Source organism: Petaurus breviceps, unplaced genomic scaffold, assembly GCF_028583685.1.
Source record: "Petaurus breviceps papuanus isolate PSGF00001 unplaced genomic scaffold, PetGlider_PUasm1.0 173, whole genome shotgun sequence".
Classification (NCBI taxonomy): Eukaryota; Metazoa; Chordata; class Mammalia; order Diprotodontia; family Petauridae; genus Petaurus; species Petaurus breviceps.
The window spans coordinates 30,654,941-30,674,447 of NW_027185759.1; the positions used below are offsets into that span (position 1 = coordinate 30,654,941).

Below are 19,507 nucleotides of genomic sequence, written 5' to 3' on the forward strand. Positions count from 1 at the left end.
CTTGGGGGGAAAGGGCTAAGTTCAGTTACTTTAAGTATTGGGGAAGTAAGGTAGCTCAATGGATAGAGTGCTGGACCTGGAGTCAGAAAGACTTCTTTTCCTGAGTTCAAATCTGGCCTCAAACACTTACTATGTGACCTTGGGCAAGTCACTTAACCCCATTTGCCTCAGTTTCCTCATCTATAAAATGAAGTAGAGAAGGAAATGGTAAACCATTCCAGTATCTTTGCCAAGAAAACCTCAAATGAGGTCATGAAGGATTGGCCACGATTGAAAATGACTGAACAACAAACTTTAGGTGTCTTCAATTCTTTTGTTCTCCCCACACAAATCTAAAGACCTCCTCCCCTCCCACTTCCCTGAAGAGGAAGGACTGAGACATTGGCTAAAGGGAAACAGTCGATTGGAAGAGTTTGAGGGGGTGGGGGACCAAGCCACAGAGAGTGCAGTCATTTGGGCCTGATTCAAGACTATCTGGTGCTTCATGTTTGGAAATGGAATGAAATGAGCCACTCATAGAACATTTAACAACAGGAGGTTGATTTAGCCATGGCATGGAAAGGACATTCAGCATTGATTTAGTGCCTAGCTGCCCCACTTCTTACTTCAGCTGCTGCCATGCTGGGGCCATTTCAGGCTGGAGGGACAGCATCTCTGGCCTCCACGAGGGCTGGACTGGGAGTGGAGGTCACCTCAAGGACTCAAGTCAATTATATCTCAAGGATGGTTTCAATCATTTTTAAGGGAAATCTTGACTATTCTACAGGGCGCAGAACTTGAACTGACACAGGGAATGGCTGTTTTTTGTTGGCGTTGGTCACAAATATTCTTCTTCCTCTCCCCCCTGCAAAAAAGGCTAACTGTTCTCTTTATTTGTAGATGCTATTACTCATTATTTCCATGTCAAGATAGACATAGAGTCTGGTTAAATGAATAATTCTTGGAGGGAAAAACCAAGCTAATCTCTCTTCCCATCAAGGCTCAGGTTTAGTCCAAGGAGATGTTTCCTGATGATGGTACTATTTTTATTCCATGGATAGTTAAAAAGCCATACCTGAGTGTCGGGATGACCTGGATCAAATCCGGGCTCAGATACTCAGCACCACAACCAGAAATAACTGGCCGTGTAACCTTGAGCAAGTTACTTAACCCTGATTGCTTTAAAAAAAAAAAAAAGCCATACCTGGCATACCTTTGGGGGTCTATGTAGGGCTCCAATTTATCAGCTTATTCTGAGGACTGATATAAATGCATAAACCCAACATTAGAAAGAAAAAGAATAGTAAAAGAACAGATAGAAAGATAAGATAAAAAGGATAAAAGAGGATTGAATTTGAAATCACAAATATTACATGTAGCTATACACACACAGACACTCATCTATATGTATATACATATATAAATGACATTTAACCTGGTAGTATTAATATTGCTCTGCTTGTCCATACCCTTCCGAATTTCCTTGTCTTCTCTGTGTTTTTAATTTATTTTATCAGGTTTTTTGAGCCACCTGGCCGCCCCTAAGCAATTGGGGTTAAGTAACTTGCTCAAGGTTACACGACCAGGTGTTTCTGGGTGGGTGCTAAGTGTCTGAGCCTGGGATTCGATCTCCAGGTCTTCTCAACACTGGAGCCGGTGCTCTTACTCGCTGTGCTACCTGGCCGCCCTGTCAGGTTTTTTTTCATTACTCTCACTCTTTCCTATAACTACCCCTTGTTCCCCAAGTCCTTTCTTGTAACCAATAAATACACTGAAGCAAAACAAACCCATACATTGGATATCTGAAAACGTAGGTCTCATTCTGCACCTCTGGTTCATCACCCACCCTGGAAAAAGGTGGGTAGCATGATTCGTCATTGTTCTTCTGGGTACGCGGTTGGTTGTTGTTGCATTATTCTCAAGTCTTTCAAAGTTGTTTTTCTTTCTAACAGTATTGTTATTGTAAACCTTGTACTTCTGGTTTTGCTCACTTCACTCTGAATCAGTTCATAGAAATTTTCCTAGGTTTCTCTGAATTCATCCCTTTCATCATGTCTTATGTCACTTTCAGTTACTTTGGTGGAATTGCTTTTCTTTGTTGAAAGGAAAACTTCAATGAATGTGAGTGGGAAGGCAGGTAATAATTATATTAGGAAAAAAATAAATAACAAAAAGCACCCCCCAAATTCCAAATAAAATCAAAAGGCTAAAACAATGTAATGATTTCTTCAATAGCAATAGTGAATCACACGCCATAGTGGCAGGGAAAAAAAATTTTTTTTTTCTATAACAAAAAGATCCTAGGAGTTGGGAGACCTGAATTCTAGCCCTAGCTTGGCCACTAATCAACAGTACAAACTTGGGCAAATTGCTTCCCCTGTCTGGACCTTGGCTTCCTATCAGCCTATTGACTGAAGTAAGTTCATTCTAGTTGTAATATTGGAGTTTATAATATTTAAATTTTAAAATTGCTTTTCTATGGGACTATAGGTGGCCTTATATAAGTCTGCGAAGGGATCCCTCCCAGATAAGAAAGGTGAGGTCCCCAAAGGGAAGATGACTTGCCCAAGGCTACCCAGTGCCATCTTGGCTAGTTATGGTGGCCTCCTGCTAAAGTTTCCTTTTCCTTGACATGTTGGTAAAATAACAACAGCCTCCCTCTGCAAAATAAACCTAGATGTGTTCATTTTTTATTTGTAGGTACTATGTGCAAGGTGTTTCCATGGCAGGATAGACACAGAGTTTAGTTAAATGAATAATTCTCAGAGACAGAAACCAAGGTCATCTCTCTTCCCACCCAGGCTTAAATTTAGGCCAAGCAGATGTTTCTTGCTGATAATGCGACTTTTTACTCCACGGGTAATTAAAAAGCCACACACGGCACGCCTTCTGGGGCCGAGGCAGGGCTCCTGTTTAATCAGTGTGTTCTGAGGACTCATTTAATCTGCAACAACAGATGTTGTCTATGGAGCAAGAGGCAATTAAGAGTTGGATGGTACCACCAAGAGGAGACAGGAACCAAAGGCTATAAACTCAATGTAAACTCATTGAGTCTAGAACAAATATATAACATATGACATGTTATAGGTGATAATAATACAAATGCTATTCTTCTTCTTATTTTGGAGATGGGGAAGCTTAGGCTCTGAGAGGTCTGGCCACTTGTCTGTAGTCCCCAGGCTAGGAAGAGTTCTCTCTCAGCCCATGTACCCACCGAGTTCAGCAACATCAGTCAATGTCAACCCACAGCTGTTTAGATTGATGCTTCTGCTGTTGGGTTTCTTTCCCAGCTTCTGCAGGAACTGTTCTATCTTAGCTGCATTGGATTCAAAATCTGTTTCTGTATCAAGTGACCGAGACTCTGCTGTAGCATAAAAATAAAGAGGGGTTTGTAGTTATTGAACGATTCATTCCTTTGCTCCATCAGACACTGCAGCCTCAAGCTGTACAAGGTACAAGGGTAATACCAATAATAATTGTACTTTAAAGTTTGCTAATTGCTTTACATTTGTAGCATCTTGGACCCCCTCACTTGAAGATGCTCAGAAAGCTAACCTAAGTTCTAGCTACTTTACTAGCAGAATCCTTTCTAAACCATAGCTCAGAAGCTTACATTTACTGAGAAAGCTAGAAGACACATTTTGTTCAAAAGCAAAGGCATTTAATGAAATAGAATAATCCTGGAAAAAAAGTAACAACGGAACAGGTTCCTCCTACTCTTTGCCTATAGACTTGTTGGTCAACCTCCTACAAACTATATTTTCAATAGGAAAGGGGAACTTGCAAAGCATCACACATGGAACATATACACATAGGGATGTGTGTGTCCAGGATACCAACTCATTTATCAAGTGCTGCAGAACCACCAGGGTCCTTTGGTGATGTCATAGCACTGTCATCTGCTTCTAAATGAGTGTCATTAAACACTACTCTATTGGGCATCTCTTCTTTACTCCAGCTGGTCTCCAGTTACATCCAGGGATGTTTAATTCTAGTCTACCATCCACTGGGAATGTTGTGCTTAGTAAGCCTTTCTACAGCAGGGGAAAGCTGCAGCTCTTACAGTCAGTGACTAAGGATCTCTTCCCCTCAGATTGCACCAGAAGGTAGCACAAAGATCATATCTACTCTATGAATTCTGTTCTTATCTACTTTTTCTTCTTAGTCCTTTAGTTCAGCTTTCATCTTACTTGTCAGAAGTCCATTTTAGTTGTCATTCCTTACTGTAACTCATAACTGGAGAAAATCTCCCCATGGTTCTACTTTCTAAAATAGGAAAGATGCTGAGTTAAATTGTGGTGAGGAAATTACTTTTGATTTCCACCTATCATTCTCCTTCATTCTGAAGGAGAACGTGAAAACAACTATGTACAAACCGGACATATACCAGACATATACTTGGTTAGTTGGAAAAGACAGAAAAGGCTAGTAACCTTTTATCCTACCTTCTGCCACCACAACTCCAGTACCTCCTAATCTTTCTCTGTTTTCTTTAAATTCTTTATCCCAGGTAAATAGTTTTCGGTTTTGGAAAATTACTTTGGGTTGTGTTTAAACATCTATAGCATAACATCATCAGTATCTTGATAGGGGTTGAAATGAATATAGTTGCTGGTAATTTTCTCCAAGTTACTGTAATTAATCATATTATAAGGACGTGCAGTAAACAGGAGCTCTCATGGCAGTGGGATATTTAGAATACAATAAAAAACATATGTAGCTAGTAGTATAGATATTTAGACCAAATCATTGCTTGTGCAACAAATAATTCTTAGTATACATTAGCAGTAACACATATAACATTGCATTTTATCATGTTAGTGAAAAAGTAATATATATATATAAATGCAACATATACTGCTAGATATAGGCATATATATGCATTTGCTATATGTAGAGAGCTATGATAATTGTTTTGTTTTTCATCCTTTATTTTTGAAGGACCAAAGGCATCATGGGTGATATCATTGATGGAAGTGTAGCAGCACATAATGTAGCAAATCATCACTTTTATTTAACACATACTAATTTGTTATAATTCTTTCCAAAGCACACATTACATACAGTCTAACAATGAACATCCCCTGGCTATACAGATACTCACTTCTCCATCTTCTATGATCATTATAAGCAAGCTTAGTTACCAGCTGAGTACTCCTGGTCCCTGTCCCTAAGTTTGTGAAAGGCTCATCTGAGGGACAGAATGGCAGAGTGTAAAGGGCACCGGATTTGGTGTCAGAGTCAGCCAACAAGGATTTATAAAGCTCCTGCTGTGTGCCAGGCATGGGCTAAGCACTGACGAGACCAAAAAAGACAAAAGATCGTCTTTAAGGATCTCACAGTCTAATGGGGGAAGACAACAGGAAAACAGCTATGTACAAACCAGACATATACCAGATACATCAGAGGTGATCGCACAGGACAAGCACCACTCTTAAGGGGCGTTGGAAAAGGCTTCTTACAGAAAATGAGATTTTAGTGGAGAAGAGGAGGGAGAGTATTTCAGACATGGAAGACAACTAGTGAAAATGCACAAAATCAGGGGACCTGGGTTCAAATCTTGGCTTTGCTAACAGTGTCACCTTAGAAAATTCACTTAACTTATCTGGGCCTCACTTTACCAATCTTTGTTAAAAAATAAGTGGAATGGACTAGATGATATCTGAAATCTCATCCAGCTCCTAATCTATAATCCACAAACCAATTGCCCAAGGGGTAAATTTGAGGTGGAGAAGGAAATGGAGAACCCCTCCACTATCTTTGCCAAGGAAACACCACATGGAGTCACAGAGAGTTGGACAAGACAAACAATAATAGCAACAACAATTATTATTACATTTATTATGTATTTAAGGTTGTAGTGAATAAATAGTATTATATCAAATAATATTAAATGTTATTATATTAAATAAATATTTGTAGCTACTTTATATGATATCTGGCTTGATATATATATATATATAGCTACCATCCCTTCACCCACTTTTTATATTTGAACAAATTCTATTGACTCAAAAAAATAAAGTTTTTACGTATTATACTCAAAATATAGATTTTAGTTCCTAGAGTTCTTCACATTTCATCAGCACTTCTGTGATATTTTCAGTTGTTATTTGTATTTATGTCTGTAAGGCCAGGATACAGGAGATTATTTATTTCTTCCTGGCTACTTACCCTAAAACTGAGATATGGTTCCATTTAGCAGTTAGTGGTGATAATGGTCTTATCATTAGAACAAGCATGTTTTGCAAAGGCTTCCCACAGCCTGGTCACAGCACTGACCACTCCCCCCCCCCACCTCCCACTGCATCCCCTTCCTCAGACACTGTAGAGAAAGATCAGCCCTCACTCTTTCCTTTACCTCGGTCTTTGACGATTATGTGGCCCTTCCCCTTACCAAGGATAACTCCTGTTTATATTCCCTCCCCTCCTACCTTCTCCAGCAGGTGGCTTCCCAAGCATCCTGCTTCTCTCAAATCTTCAACCTCTTCTCTAACTAGTGTCTCTTTGCCTGTCTTCTTCAAAAATATCTAGGTCTTTCCCCATCTTTAAAAAAAAACTTTGTTAAAAACCTGAAAAGACATGAACTGATGCAAAGTGAAGTGAGCAGAACCAGGAGACCATTAACAGCAACATTGTGCTATGATCAACTATGATTAATTTAGCTCTTCTCAGCAATACAATGATCCAAGACAATTCCAAAGGACTCATGATGGAAAATTCTATCCATATCCAGAGAAGGAGCCAATGGAGTCTGAATGCAGATTGAAGTATGCTATTTTGACTTTATTTTTTTGTGTTTTTTCCTTTTGTTTTGTTTCTTCTTTCACAGCATGACTAACATGGAAATATTTGCACATATCTAATCTATATTGAATTGCTTACTGTCTTAAGGAGAAGGGAGGGAAAGAGGGGAGAAAATTTGGAACTCAAAATATTTTTTAATTTTTTTTAAACTCAAAATATTACTTAAAATGTTAAAAATTGTCTTTATGTAATTGGAAAAAATAAAATACTATTTAAAAAAAAGACCTTCATTAGATCCTACCATCTGCTCAAGCAAGCATACTATATCTCTCTTCCCTTTCTCAGCCTAAAACCTGCAAAAAGCTGTGTATATTGCCTATATTATCACTCACCATTCAACCCTTTTACGATCTGACTTTTAACTTCACTCAATTAAATTGCTGTCTCCGAAGTTACCAGTGATCTCTTAATTTCAAATCTGATGCTGTTTTCTCAGCCCTTAATTTTGAAAGTTCTAAGTTTGAGTCCTACTTCAAACATGATAGATGTGTGACCCTGGAAAAGTCACCTAATGTCTTTGAGCCTTGGTTTCTTCATCTGTAAAATGGGGATAATAATAGCACAGGACTGCTGTGAGGATCAAATTAGATAACATATGAACAATACTTCACAAACCTTAAAGTGATATATGTGTGTATATGTGTGTGTTACTTCCTCCTCCTCCTCTTCTTCTTTCTTCTCCTATTCTTCCTCCTCCTCCTCCTCCTTTTCCTCAGCCTTCTTCTTCCTACTCTTCTCCTTCTTCTCCTCTTCTCTTTATTATTATCATTACCAGCTGCATTTGACACTGTTAAGCCACCTTTTCCTCTAACACACACTCTCCTTTCTGGGTTTTTGTGACACTAGTCCCTCCGGGTTCCCTTCTTCTGTCTAACCCATTCTTCTCAGACTCCTTCACTAGCTCATCAGCCATATCTTGCCCCCTTTGTTCCCCAAGACTCTGTCCTGGGCTTCTTGTCATTTCTCTCTTTACATTCTCTCTCTGGGTGGCCTTCTTTAGGCTAAATATCCCCAGCTCTTTTCTACTATGATCCCAATATGGTTCCTTCACCATCCTGGTTGGTTTCCTATGGATACCCTCCAGGTTTCCACTGTCCTACCACAAACTTAACACAAAACTCCAGATGTGGCCTGACCAGGATGAAGTCCAATGGGAGCTATGCTTCCTTTAATACAACCCAAGATGGCACTCACTGTTCTCAGTTGCCAAAAATAGAATAGAATTTCACTTATTACCAGGCTGTCTTCTTTTAAATCAAGGGTATTTAACCAGGGTCTATAGCCTGGGGTCATGGATAGATTGCAAAGGATCTATAATCTTAAATAGGGGGAAAAATTACACCTCTATTTTTGCTAAGTGAAGTTGATTCTTTCCTTCAGTTATTTAAAAATATTATTATTTGGGGGGGGGGCGGGCTAGGTGGCGCAGTGAATAGAGTGCTGTCCCTGGAGTCAGGAGGACCTGAGTTCGGATCTGGCCTCAGACATTTAACACACACATACAAAAAAACCTAGCCGTGTGACCTTGGGCAAGTTACTTAACTCCAATTGCCCTCCAAAATAAAAAAATATATATATTATTTAGATAAGGGATCCATAGGTTTCATCAGGCACTGCCACAGGGGTCCATGACACCAAAAGGGTCTCTGTTATAAAGGGACATCTCATTCTGGCTTCAAAATCAAGATGACCTGAAAGAACAGCAGGATATTGTTCTTGTATCCAATAGGATACAAAGAAAAATCTTCAACAGCTGTAAGACGGATGGCTCCTTGGTACAACCTTTCATATTTTCAGGATTAAGTTGACATTAAAAACAACAACAGCATGAAGTTTGTCAGAGTATACCTGTTTCTGAGGTGCTTGGTGTCTCAGAGTTGGTCTCAGTTTTGGTTTCAGTCCCGGCCTCAGTCTCCATCTCCTTATCAGGTTGAAAATCAGTCATTTCCAGCTCCCTGTTCTCCTTCTGAAGGTCAGTTTTGGGAGGGTTGCGTTTAGACCCCTTGAACAATCTGCTGACCAAGTTGCTCTGGGACTTCCCCTCTTTCTCAGAGGACTTTTTCCTCTGTAGCTGATTCATGAATAAGTTAAAGGGGGATTTTCTCAAGCTGCCTCCTTCTGGCTTCTCCTGTTTGGATTCTGAGAGAAAAAGAATAAAGGTACTGTCCAAAAGCTTTAAGTTGTCCATCCCCCAAGAACCAAACGTCTGTCCCTCCACCATGTTCTTGCCTCTTCATTCTTATCACTAGGATTTTTCTAGGCAAATAAGAATGTAATTAATACAGGCTCTGGCAACACAACCTGAGTCAGGTTTGACCAAATCCAAAGCAAACTTCACTTTTTTGCTTTATTCCTAATGTTGCATCAGCTATCACCGGTCCTAACCTGGCCAAGCAACACAGCCCTCAGAGTCTTTTTAGAGGCCTTCTTAGTGCACTACATCCGCCTCTCTGGGCCTCAGTTTCCTCATTTTTAAAGTGAGTAGGTCGAGCTAGACAGTGGTTCCTGCCAGCTCTAGAACCGGGATCCTAGTTAGGAATCAAATAAAAGGTAATTTCTTAAGGGTTTGCTATATTTGAAATCCCACTGCTAGACTCTGGGACGATTGATTTTTATTTTCACTTCATTTCATCTGGATAAAAAATGCTGGGGGAGGAAGGGGAGTGACCAGACTTGAAAATCTTGGAGAAAGTCCTGAAAAGACCTTTATTTTAAAAAACAACAAAGAAAAATGGAAGAAAAAAGTCTCTGCATCCAAATTCAGCGTTGGAAGAGTTAAAAGGAAATGAAAATGTGTAGCAGGATGTGGTCCTGTTTACAAGGTAAAACCACACCCAACCACCCTGTGGTCCAGGGCTAAACCCACAGGTAAATGATGACTTCATTATAGAGTAGAATGGGGTGGAACCAAGGAGTCTGAGGATTTAAAGCTTAAAAATCCTTGGATCCAGCCCCATGGATTGGCAAGTGAGGAAACTGAGTCAGAGATGGAAGCAACAAAAAGAAAAGTGGGGTAAAAAAAGAATGACCACTCATAATAATGAGGGGATTCATGAAGAAGAAAAAGGGATCTGAGAGGCTGGGGAAGAAATCATCACAGGATTTCTGAGCTGGAGGGGACCTAATTAGGGAGTCGATCAATGTGTCACAATGTCTCCATGTATAAAACCAGGAAGAGAGACTGGATAATATCTAATATCCCTTCTGGTTCTTCACGAATGCCCGCCATGTACTTGTTTGTTTCCCTCCCTTCTTCTACCTGAGTGCTTAGCAGTCATTTTACAAACGGGAAATTGTGGTACCCAGAAGTGAGGTGCACAACTTTGCCTAAAGCTGCATAATTAGGAAGGGGTAGGGTGCGTAGACCATCAGGCATCTGGATGTACAAAAATGCTTTTTCAAAAAAAATGTTCGAAAACAACAATCACTGGCATTTCTAAAGTGTTAACTTGTAAAATACTTTCCTTGAAGAAGTACTGGGAAGCAATAAATTAGGTATTGCAAGCATTATTTCCCCCATTTTACAGAAGGGGAAGTAGGGATATTATTGAGGCAATATATGATTGGGAAAACAAAGTGGGTTCACCATAAGGAGTGACTAGGGGATAACAGCTAGCCATTATGAATATCCATTGGTGTTCATTGTTTCAGTGTCTGACTCTTCATGACCCCATTTGGAGTTTTCTTGGCAGAAATACTAGAGAGGTTTGCCATTTCCTTCTCCTATTCATTTTACAGATGAGGAAACTGAGGCAAATAGGGTTAAGTGACTTGTCCAAGGTCACCCAGATACTAAGTGTCTGAGGCCAGATTTGAACTCCTGACTTGAGTCCTGGTATTTTATCCACTGCACCTCCTTGCTGGATGTTGAATACGTTTTTTTTCTATGTAGAAAAGTTTACAAATGTGAAAGAATGGAAAAATACAACCTTGTAGGATAACACTGGTGGTGAACTAGCCAGTAAGATGTTTGAGGTATGTGTATATGTCCTCCTTGGCTTAATTTGTTTTCTGTGCTGACCCAATGTTTCTTGCAGTTGAAATTATGCATAGGCAAATGCAAAATTTATGTAATCTTCCAATGGTTCTCTGACATATCAAATGTATCCGAACAAATTTTCATTTTGAAAACAAGCCTTATGCCAGAACGGGTCGCATGTATTTTATATGCGCTGGGTTACATTGCTTATTGTCTCCTTCTCCTCCATTGGATGTGAGCTCCTTGAAGGTAAGGACCATGTTTTTGTCTTTTTTTGTATCTATAGAACTTAACACTGTCTGGCCCCTACTAAGTGTCTCATAAATGTTTGTTGACTGACTTACAGAAACTTTTTTTGTGTGATAGTAAGACTGAACGCAAAGTGAGAGCCCAGCCATAAAAATGGTAGCAGGTGAATGTGTATGATATTATCATGCTGAAGCATGAGAGGTCGTATAAACTGGTGCAAAGTGAAGAAAGCCAAGCAGGAGAATCTTTTAAGACACATAATGACTATAGTGGAAAGCATATAAGATTTGGAATTAGAGACAACCTGGGTTCACATTCATTTTCTGTTTACTGCCTGTGTGACCTGGTCTCTTCCCTTCTTTGGTCTTCTATTCATTAATCTGTAAAATGGAGGCAATTAAACTCTGAGCTTTCTAAGGAATCTTCCAGCTCTAAATCTCAGAAGCTATGAACACATGATGAATCCCATCTATGTAGAGAGGTGGGGGTCTATGGGAGCGGATCGTCTCATATGTTGTCAAGCACAGTTCCAGCAAATTTCCTCCAAAAAATATTTGTTACAAGGGAAAGGTTGGGGCCCTGGCAGGTAGGAGAATGTTGAAATTACATGGTGTAAAAACAAAAGTCATGAATAAAACATTAAAAACCCAGAGAGCTAACATTTCTGCTAATTTGTTTTGTTTTCCAGAAATGAAATACTAGATTTTCAATAGATGAGCTTTTTGATAAGACAATATCAGAATAACATATTTTAATTAGTAATTTTCTTTGCACAGAAACCATCATTCTCTGTCTCTGTCTTTCTGTTCCTCTCTGTCTGTCTCTCTCTTTGTAAAAGGCAGAGAAAAGTGACTTACCTTCTTCCATCTTGTGGGTGAGGTTAAAATGTGTTAGCAATTCAGCAAGTGTAGTTTCATGATCTTGAAAAATGCTTATCCCAACTCCTGGGATAGAAACGTGCTTTTAGAGTGGCTTGTCCAAGAGAGAATGCACTTCCTGGATGGTTGCTTTCTTCTCAAATTTGACCTCAACAGCTCAGTTCCAAAGCCACCAGGCTGTCTGTGACCTGCACCAGCTGGGGCCTCAGCAGCCTGACTCAGACAACTAGCCTTGGAAAAAAGACAAGGCGTGACTGCAAAGGTCCTGAAAGTGGAGCTTCTTGGGAAGTCTGACTTTGCCTGTAAGGAAGTGATAGGGAGGGGTGACTTTCCTACCTACTAAGGATTGTCAGGGACGGTGTGAGCCAGGCTGACCCAGGAAGACGAAGTCCCCAGGACTGCTGAAGGCTGCCTGAGAAGCAAACACATTCTGCAATTTTTCCAACTTGCTACCAGCTTTGAGAAGGTAGGTGACAACCAGGAGCCCTGCAGATAATGGGTAGCAGCAGGTCTTTAGGTCAATTGTATTTTTGTTGAAAGAGCAGGAAGGAGGAGGAACTAAAGTGCACAAATGTAATAAATATTGTTGCACCTGTAAGGAATGAGGAATATGAGGAATCCAGAAAGACCTGGAAAGACTTGGATAAACGATGCAGAGAAGGAAGCAGAGAAATAGCATAATACTCAATGACTACAGTCATACAAATCAAACAAAGGAACCCTAATGCTATGTAATCCATGTAATTTGTTTTTTTCCTTTTCAAAAATATTCTGAACTTAGCAATCACCAAATAAAAAGAGCACTGCCATATGCATTGCAGAGCAGGGAATGGTTTTGCATGAAATTGCAGATCTCTATTAGATACAAATTGCTTTTCTTTGAAAGAAATGCAGTGTGTCACTTTCAAAGCTATCCAGCCTGTCTGCAATTCTTCTTGCCTTGTTTCTGATCCCTTATCGTTGTTTTGGGGGAGCCCTATCCTAATCTCCTCCCTCCCACCACCATTTTTCCTAAGAAAAGAAAAAGAAAGACAAAACTCTTATAGCAAATATGCATCATCAAGCAAAACAAATGAACAGATGGGCCAAAAAATATGAGTGTCTCCTTTCCCCGCTTTGGTCTATCACCTTTCTGGGTGAGAGGCTGTTTACATGCTCCATCCTCACTCCTTCAGTCATTTTATTGATCAGAGTTAAGTTTTTCAAAGTTGTTTGTCTTTATAACATTATTGCTATTGTAGAAGTCATCCTTCTGGTTCTTCTCACTTCATTCCCTATCACTAGTTCCTACAAGTTTTTCTTTCGTAGTTTATGATGTCACAATTGGCACTCCATCCCATTGATATATGATGATTGGTTCAGCCATTCTCCATTTGATGGGGACCTTCTTTGTTATTTCAAAAAGAGATGTCATAAATATTTTTGTACGGGGGCCATTTTTTTTCTCGCTTTGATCTCTCTGGGGTATCGGTTTAGTAGTGGTTTCATTGGTTCAAAAATGCTCATTTTCATGACTTTTAGGGCATGGTTTAAATTGGTTTCCAGAATAGTTGGTCCAGTTCATAGTTCTGCTAACAATGCATTACTGTATCGACAGTTTTCCCACAGCCTCTCCAACATTTGCCATCTTCATCTTTTGTTATCTTGGCCAGTCTGATGGATATGAGCACTGGACTTCAAGTCAAGAAGACCCCAAATCCAAATCCTGCCTCAGATACTTGCTAACTTATTAACTGTATGACCCTAGGCATGTCACTTAACCTGTGTCTGCTTTCATTTCCTCATCTTCAAAAAGGAAATCATAATAGCACCCACCTCTCAGGGTTGGGCCCTGGAAGCCCTGTCCCTGCCCTGTGGTACAGGGTCTCCTGCTGCAGGTTCCCCATCCCTGATGGGTGTTAGGGTTTCCCATGTGTCCTGGCAGCCTGTACTTTCTCTAGCAGTTTGTATACTGCTGGCCTTGAACTTTTGATGCCCAGGAGGGATGGGCAATGCCTGCTCTTTTGTCATGGTCTGATACAATGATGAGCAGGGAGTCACCAGCTCTAGTCCTTCTGGTAAGATGGTGGCCAACCCTGTCCTAGACCTTCCTTGTTATCTTCCCTGGCTTTGCTACACAGGACTCATGGGGACTTGCCATCTGTCCTTCTGATATGCCCTCCAGACCCCAGAATATTGCCATCTGACCTGCTATTACACTCTTAGGACTCTTAGGCCTTCTCATCCACCTTAAACTTGAACCCATCCAATTATCTAATCTAATCTCCTCTAATTAGAATTAGAGAGCAGGGACCCACTCAAATTTCTATCTCTATTTCTAGCATTTGGTAAGCACTTAATTAATGATTAATGGTTTTTTTTATTCATTCATTTGTCTGAGGGACCTGCTATAAGGGCAGACTGGGAGGTAGAGAAAAAGAAAATGATAGAATACTTCTACTGACCTAGGATCATAGACTTGGATGGAGCTGGCCAGGGACCTTGGGAGCCACCTAATCCAGCCCCTTATTTTTTACAGCTGAGGAAGCTGGTCCTCAAAGGTCAAAGAGAGACGACCCAAGGTGACACTGAGTTCTTTCTTTGCCAATTATTTCTTATTTATCTTATTCATAGCTTGTTTGTCTATGGTCATTTGCATGTCATCTCCTTCATTTCATTGTGAGCTCCCCAGGTGGCTTTTATCTTTTTTTTGTATTCTCAGCACTTAGCTCAGTGCCTGGCTCATAGTAGGAGCTTAATAAATGCTTATTGACTGACTGACTGATGATGGCTCTGTTCCTCACACACCCTGTGACACTCACACCATACATCATTAGTTCTTCACTACATACAAATCTAGCAGTGGCCCAGGGGGACAGCCACAATCCTGAGACTCTTCTGTCCTTCAGATCCTACAGTTTTGGTGAGTCCTGAGTAACAGAGCTCATGTGGACCAAAGCATTTCTGACCACACCCTGGACCATTTGAGTACTGAAGTTTTATCCTTTATGTCTTAAGGAGAGGGATGAGGGCATGTTCTGCAAAACTAAGCTGTTGGCTTAGCTGCACACCTTGCCTTATCTTCTGTCCAGAGATTAACTTGGAATTTTGTACTTTGCCTCGTGGTGACTCCTTAATGCGGCACAGATTCCTGGAGAATAAGACCATTAGGAGATTAGTGTGATAAGTTGACTTTGGAGATGGTAGAGGCTGGATTTGATGCCCTCCTAGGCCCCTTTCTGCTTTAAACAAATCTATGATCTTATAATCATAGTCAAGGACTGAATTTTAAAAAAATCAAATTTCACTTCCTTCAGAGAAATTTTTTTTTCTATTTTGGTATAGAAAGCCTTAACATGTTGGTATATTGAAGTATGTTATATGGGCTAGAGAATTAGTTTAAAGTCTTTGATGGCAGAATAACATTTCCAAGTTTGTGAGGACAGTTTTTGAGAACTAGAAAATTCCAACTGGCTGAGTTTATGCAGGGAGTTAACCCTCTGTTGTTTGACATTTACTTGAATGGTCAATCTGTTAAAGGCCTATAAGCCTAATGAGGAAGTAATGACATTTTTATAGGTATACCATTTGGTATAAGAGGCATTGAATGAGATGACCTAAGAAATTAGTGTTGAAGAAGACCATGGAAGTCCCAGCATGGAGAACATTTTAGTGACTCCTGGGATTTGAGGCTAACAGAGAAGGAGCCTTAGAGGTTATCTAATTCATCCCCCCTGTGTAGCAGCACCTAGGGGCACCATCACTTTCACTTGGATTCAAGAGACACCATATTCAAGATACTTTGTGGGTCCAAGTAAACGCAAAACCGCAGCCCATTAGCCCCCATCGTTGTGTTTACTTCTACTAGTCAGACAGAGGAAACTTTTTTTGGAAGCAAAAGTATTTAATGAAAGAGCACAGTAAGAAAAGTGACAATATGACAATTCTGCCATAAATAGGGGGGGACACAGTATCTCACAAATATACACAACATTGGTGAGAATAGTACACACATACCCAGAGAGCCCACATTTGGAGGACATGTCTGACCAGAGCCCATGAGTCAGATGTTACACTCATAGGAAGCATGCAGCCAGCACACACAAACAGAGGGTCATATAGCTCTTAATTCTTCAGGAGATGGCATCTCATTGCTCCCACAGATACTGTGGTTAAAGCTGGGTATATAGTCTCTGCCAGGTGTTGCCCTGTTGATCTCAAGGTCCCTGCTAGAACCTGATTGCCTTGTAAGTTCCTTTTGTATTCTCAGCACTTGGTACAGTGATTGGCACATAGTAGGAGTTTAATAAATGTTGATTGATTGATGATTGCAGAACTTTTCCCTCCCAGTAGCCTCTGGTTTCAGCAAGAATCTTCAGGTGAGGTATTCTTTCTTCCTCATAAAAGGAAGAACAGGCTCTGTTATCTCTCTTTTAATTCAGAACCTTAATGCTTACATTTCAGTACCTTCAGTGGGAAAGGCAGGCTGTTCAAACACTGAGTCAACCCTGGACAAGGCAAATAACATTAACTCTTTCTTTCCTGAAGTAGAGGAAGCTGTGAATACACAAAGTCAAGTCTGCAGAGATGAGTTTTTTGGTCCACAGATCTGTCCGCCATCAAAGTAGAACCTAGAGGTGCTTTGTCTGTCTTTCAATGTCCTTCCTCCTGCTTATCAGTATAAGGGTTTCTGTTCCAGGACTCTGTTTGACTTAGGGTTATGAAATCCTTGTGACTACTCTTTCATTTCAGATCCCTTCAAAATAATTCCAAGGGCTGCTTTCCAACAAATGGCAAAGGGTCAATCTAGGTCATAAGAAATGGATTTTTAAAATTTCTAGTCTTCCTCTGGATCTTTCAGATCCCTCATGGAATAAAAAGGAGAAAAGCAAGAATAAATGATGCAGATGGAATTTCTGTAAGATGATGCCAACCACATCGATCTTTTGTTCTACATTCCTGCCTTTATTTTAAGAACAGCTACAATCCCTTTAAACTATGAACTGACCTTTGTACAGATTTAGAAACCCAAGCCCAGAGAAGTTGTGACTTGCCCAAGTCTTCTTACTAAGAGCTTTAAACCCAAGCTTTCTGAGTCTAGACCTAATACTCTTTCCATTACAAAACGATGATTTTTGAGGAGCAAACAGGTCACTCTTCACAATCCTTACAGCATCAGGAGCTACAGAACTCAGTCAAGTGGGTTCAAAGGCACCATGATACAGAAGACAGTCAATCAACACATTGTATGTGAGCACCTAACTACTGCCTAATAACTAATTAGTGAGGCTATATAGTAGCTACATCAAAGAATACTGAGTATGTAATGCAGAGAAATCAATAGCTGAGTCCAAGGGACTAGTATACTTGACCACTCCCTGATTTGTAGTGTAACAAGGCTCGGTCCTGAGGAGATCTGACCAATAATTAGCAGAATCAGGCTCCCTTTTCTCAGTGACTTCAATTTCTTAAGTCCTCTATTCAGCTCCTGGGATTTTTGTTAGTTGTTTCTCAAGTATGTCGGACTCTCCATGACCCCATTTGAGATTTTTTTGGCAAAGGTATTGGAATGATTTGCCATTTCCTTCTCCAGTGCATTTTATAGATGAGGATTATCTTACGTCATTGTATTGCTAAGAAAAGCCAAATCTATCATAGTTGGAAGCTATATCTTCCTGAGTTCAAATTCATCCTCAGACACTTACTAGCTGTGTGACCCTGGACAAGTCACTTAACCCTATTTCCCTCAATATCCTCATGTGTAAAATGAGCTGGAGAAGGAAATGGAAATCCACTCCAGTATCTTTGCTGAGAAAACCCTGAATGGGATCACAGAGAATCAGATACAACAGAACAAGAAGATTCTAATATTTAAACCTTACTCAGAATCTTAAGCTGTTTTATAAGACAGCTCAAATTTCACTTCCTGTAGAGCACTGGCCCTGGAGTCAGGAGGACCTGAGTTCAAATCTGGCCTCAGACACTTAACACAAAAACTAGCCACGTGACCTTGGGCAAGTCACTTAACCCCAACTGCCCTCCAAAAAAGCAAAAAAAAAATTTCATTTCCTTCCCCAAGATCTTTTCTTTATCCTCGAAGCTGAACACCATCTCTCTTTCCCCCAACCTTCTTGGGTCATTTTTTTTTTTTTGGAGGGCAATTGGAGTTAAGTGACTTGCCCAAGGTCACATGGCTAGTAAGTGGTAAGTGTCTGAGGCTGGATTTGAACTCAGGTCCTCCTGACTCTAGGGCTAGTGCTCTGTTCACTGCACCACCTAGCTGCCCCCTCTTTGGTCATTTTGTGACATTTGTGTAACTATCTCCCGACTGTGTGATCACACATTCTTTGAGTCCAGGGATTATATAGGTTACTGCAATGGTTTGAGTATTTTAAAAAATGCTTCCCTTTCATGAAATCCATATTCCAGCCAAACCAAACTCTGTCTCATCTTATCTGTACTCCCCTGCCTCTGTGAAGGTGTGTAGGACTCTTCCTCCATACTTTTAAAAACAGTTGATCACATAGACAGAGGACTTGGGTTCCAATCCCAGCTTCTCCATTCCTTAGCCTCCATGATATTGGGCAAATCACTTAGCAATGGTAATGTAGGTATGGCCAGGCATGCTTCCAGGATGATGCAGTCCTCTCTCTCCCTTTGTCTCCTTAATAAAAGTCTAGACTCTCTTTGTCTCCGGTCTTTCTGTCTCCAGTGTGTGGCACTTAATTGACATCATACTGACTCCTTGACAAGGTGTGAGTTTGCTTTGTCCTGGGTCCTGGCTGCTTCTACATTGACTTCCACGGGACTGCCACACTCTTGGCTAGACGTATAAGAGGGTTCAGAGTAGGGAGAGCTACTCTGTTTGTCCTTTCTCGGAGAGGACCATGACATGGGGAAGGTGCAAGTGAATTGGATTTAGGTGAAGCAGGGCTGTGTAAAGTCACCAGCCTCATTCTCTTCTCCCAGAGATTAAGAGGGAAGATAGGAGAAAGAGGGGACACACAGATTTGTATTGTGGGGTCTCACAGAGGCCCAGGGATGGATCTAGGAGTTTTTAACTCAAACCCAAGCCCTGGGGAGTGCAATGGGATGTGAGCCAGAAATGAGCATCAATGAGCCCCAAGGCCATGACAAGGAGAAGCAAATTCCAACATTGCCCATCCCTGGTTTTGTAAGTTGTTCGGACTTTGCAGTTCTGGGGGAGGAGACCTAACTTCTTTACAACCTGGGGCTCTTTCCCAATCCTGGGGTTGGGACTCAACCTCGTGGTGGTACTTCAAGTCTAAAGCCATGGTGCAGGTTCCTGGGGAGGTAGATATTATAAAAGGAGAAGACCATTTGAGTCTCTCATGGTACAAAGATATCTGTCTTCTCTGTGGGAAAAACCCACCCAGGACAGTACTATAAGTCTGAAAGACTAAAGTCTGAAAGTCTCTGGGAAAATGTGGAGGCCCACAAGAAGGGAAGGGGAGATGTCTTGACTGTTTATGAACTCAGATGTGAATACTTTGTATGTGTTTTGAGGGGAATAAATAAATGCTTTGTTTAACCTGACCACTAGAATAAGAGCTAAGGGTGCTTGTGTGTGTGTGTGTGTGTGTGCGCATGCGTGTGTGTGACCTATGTAGGAACG

General features: G+C 40.6%; 1 protein-coding gene across 1 annotated transcript in view; it reads right to left on the reverse strand.

Moving 5' to 3' along the window:
* Positions 1 to 11,998, reverse strand: part of LRRC31 (leucine rich repeat containing 31) — a 23,804-nt gene extending 11,806 nt beyond the window's left edge. Inside the window, exons 1-3 of the mRNA XM_069083664.1 lie at positions 11,872 to 11,998; positions 8,635 to 8,925; positions 3,194 to 3,343 (exon numbers count right to left, since the gene is read on the reverse strand). Coding sequence (XP_068939765.1) covers positions 3,194 to 3,343; positions 8,635 to 8,925; positions 11,872 to 11,881 — 451 coding nt within the window. The 5' untranslated portion in view covers positions 11,882 to 11,998. The remainder of the gene's footprint in view (positions 1 to 3,193; positions 3,344 to 8,634; positions 8,926 to 11,871) is intronic.
* Positions 11,999 to 19,507: the final 7,509 nt, after the last annotated feature.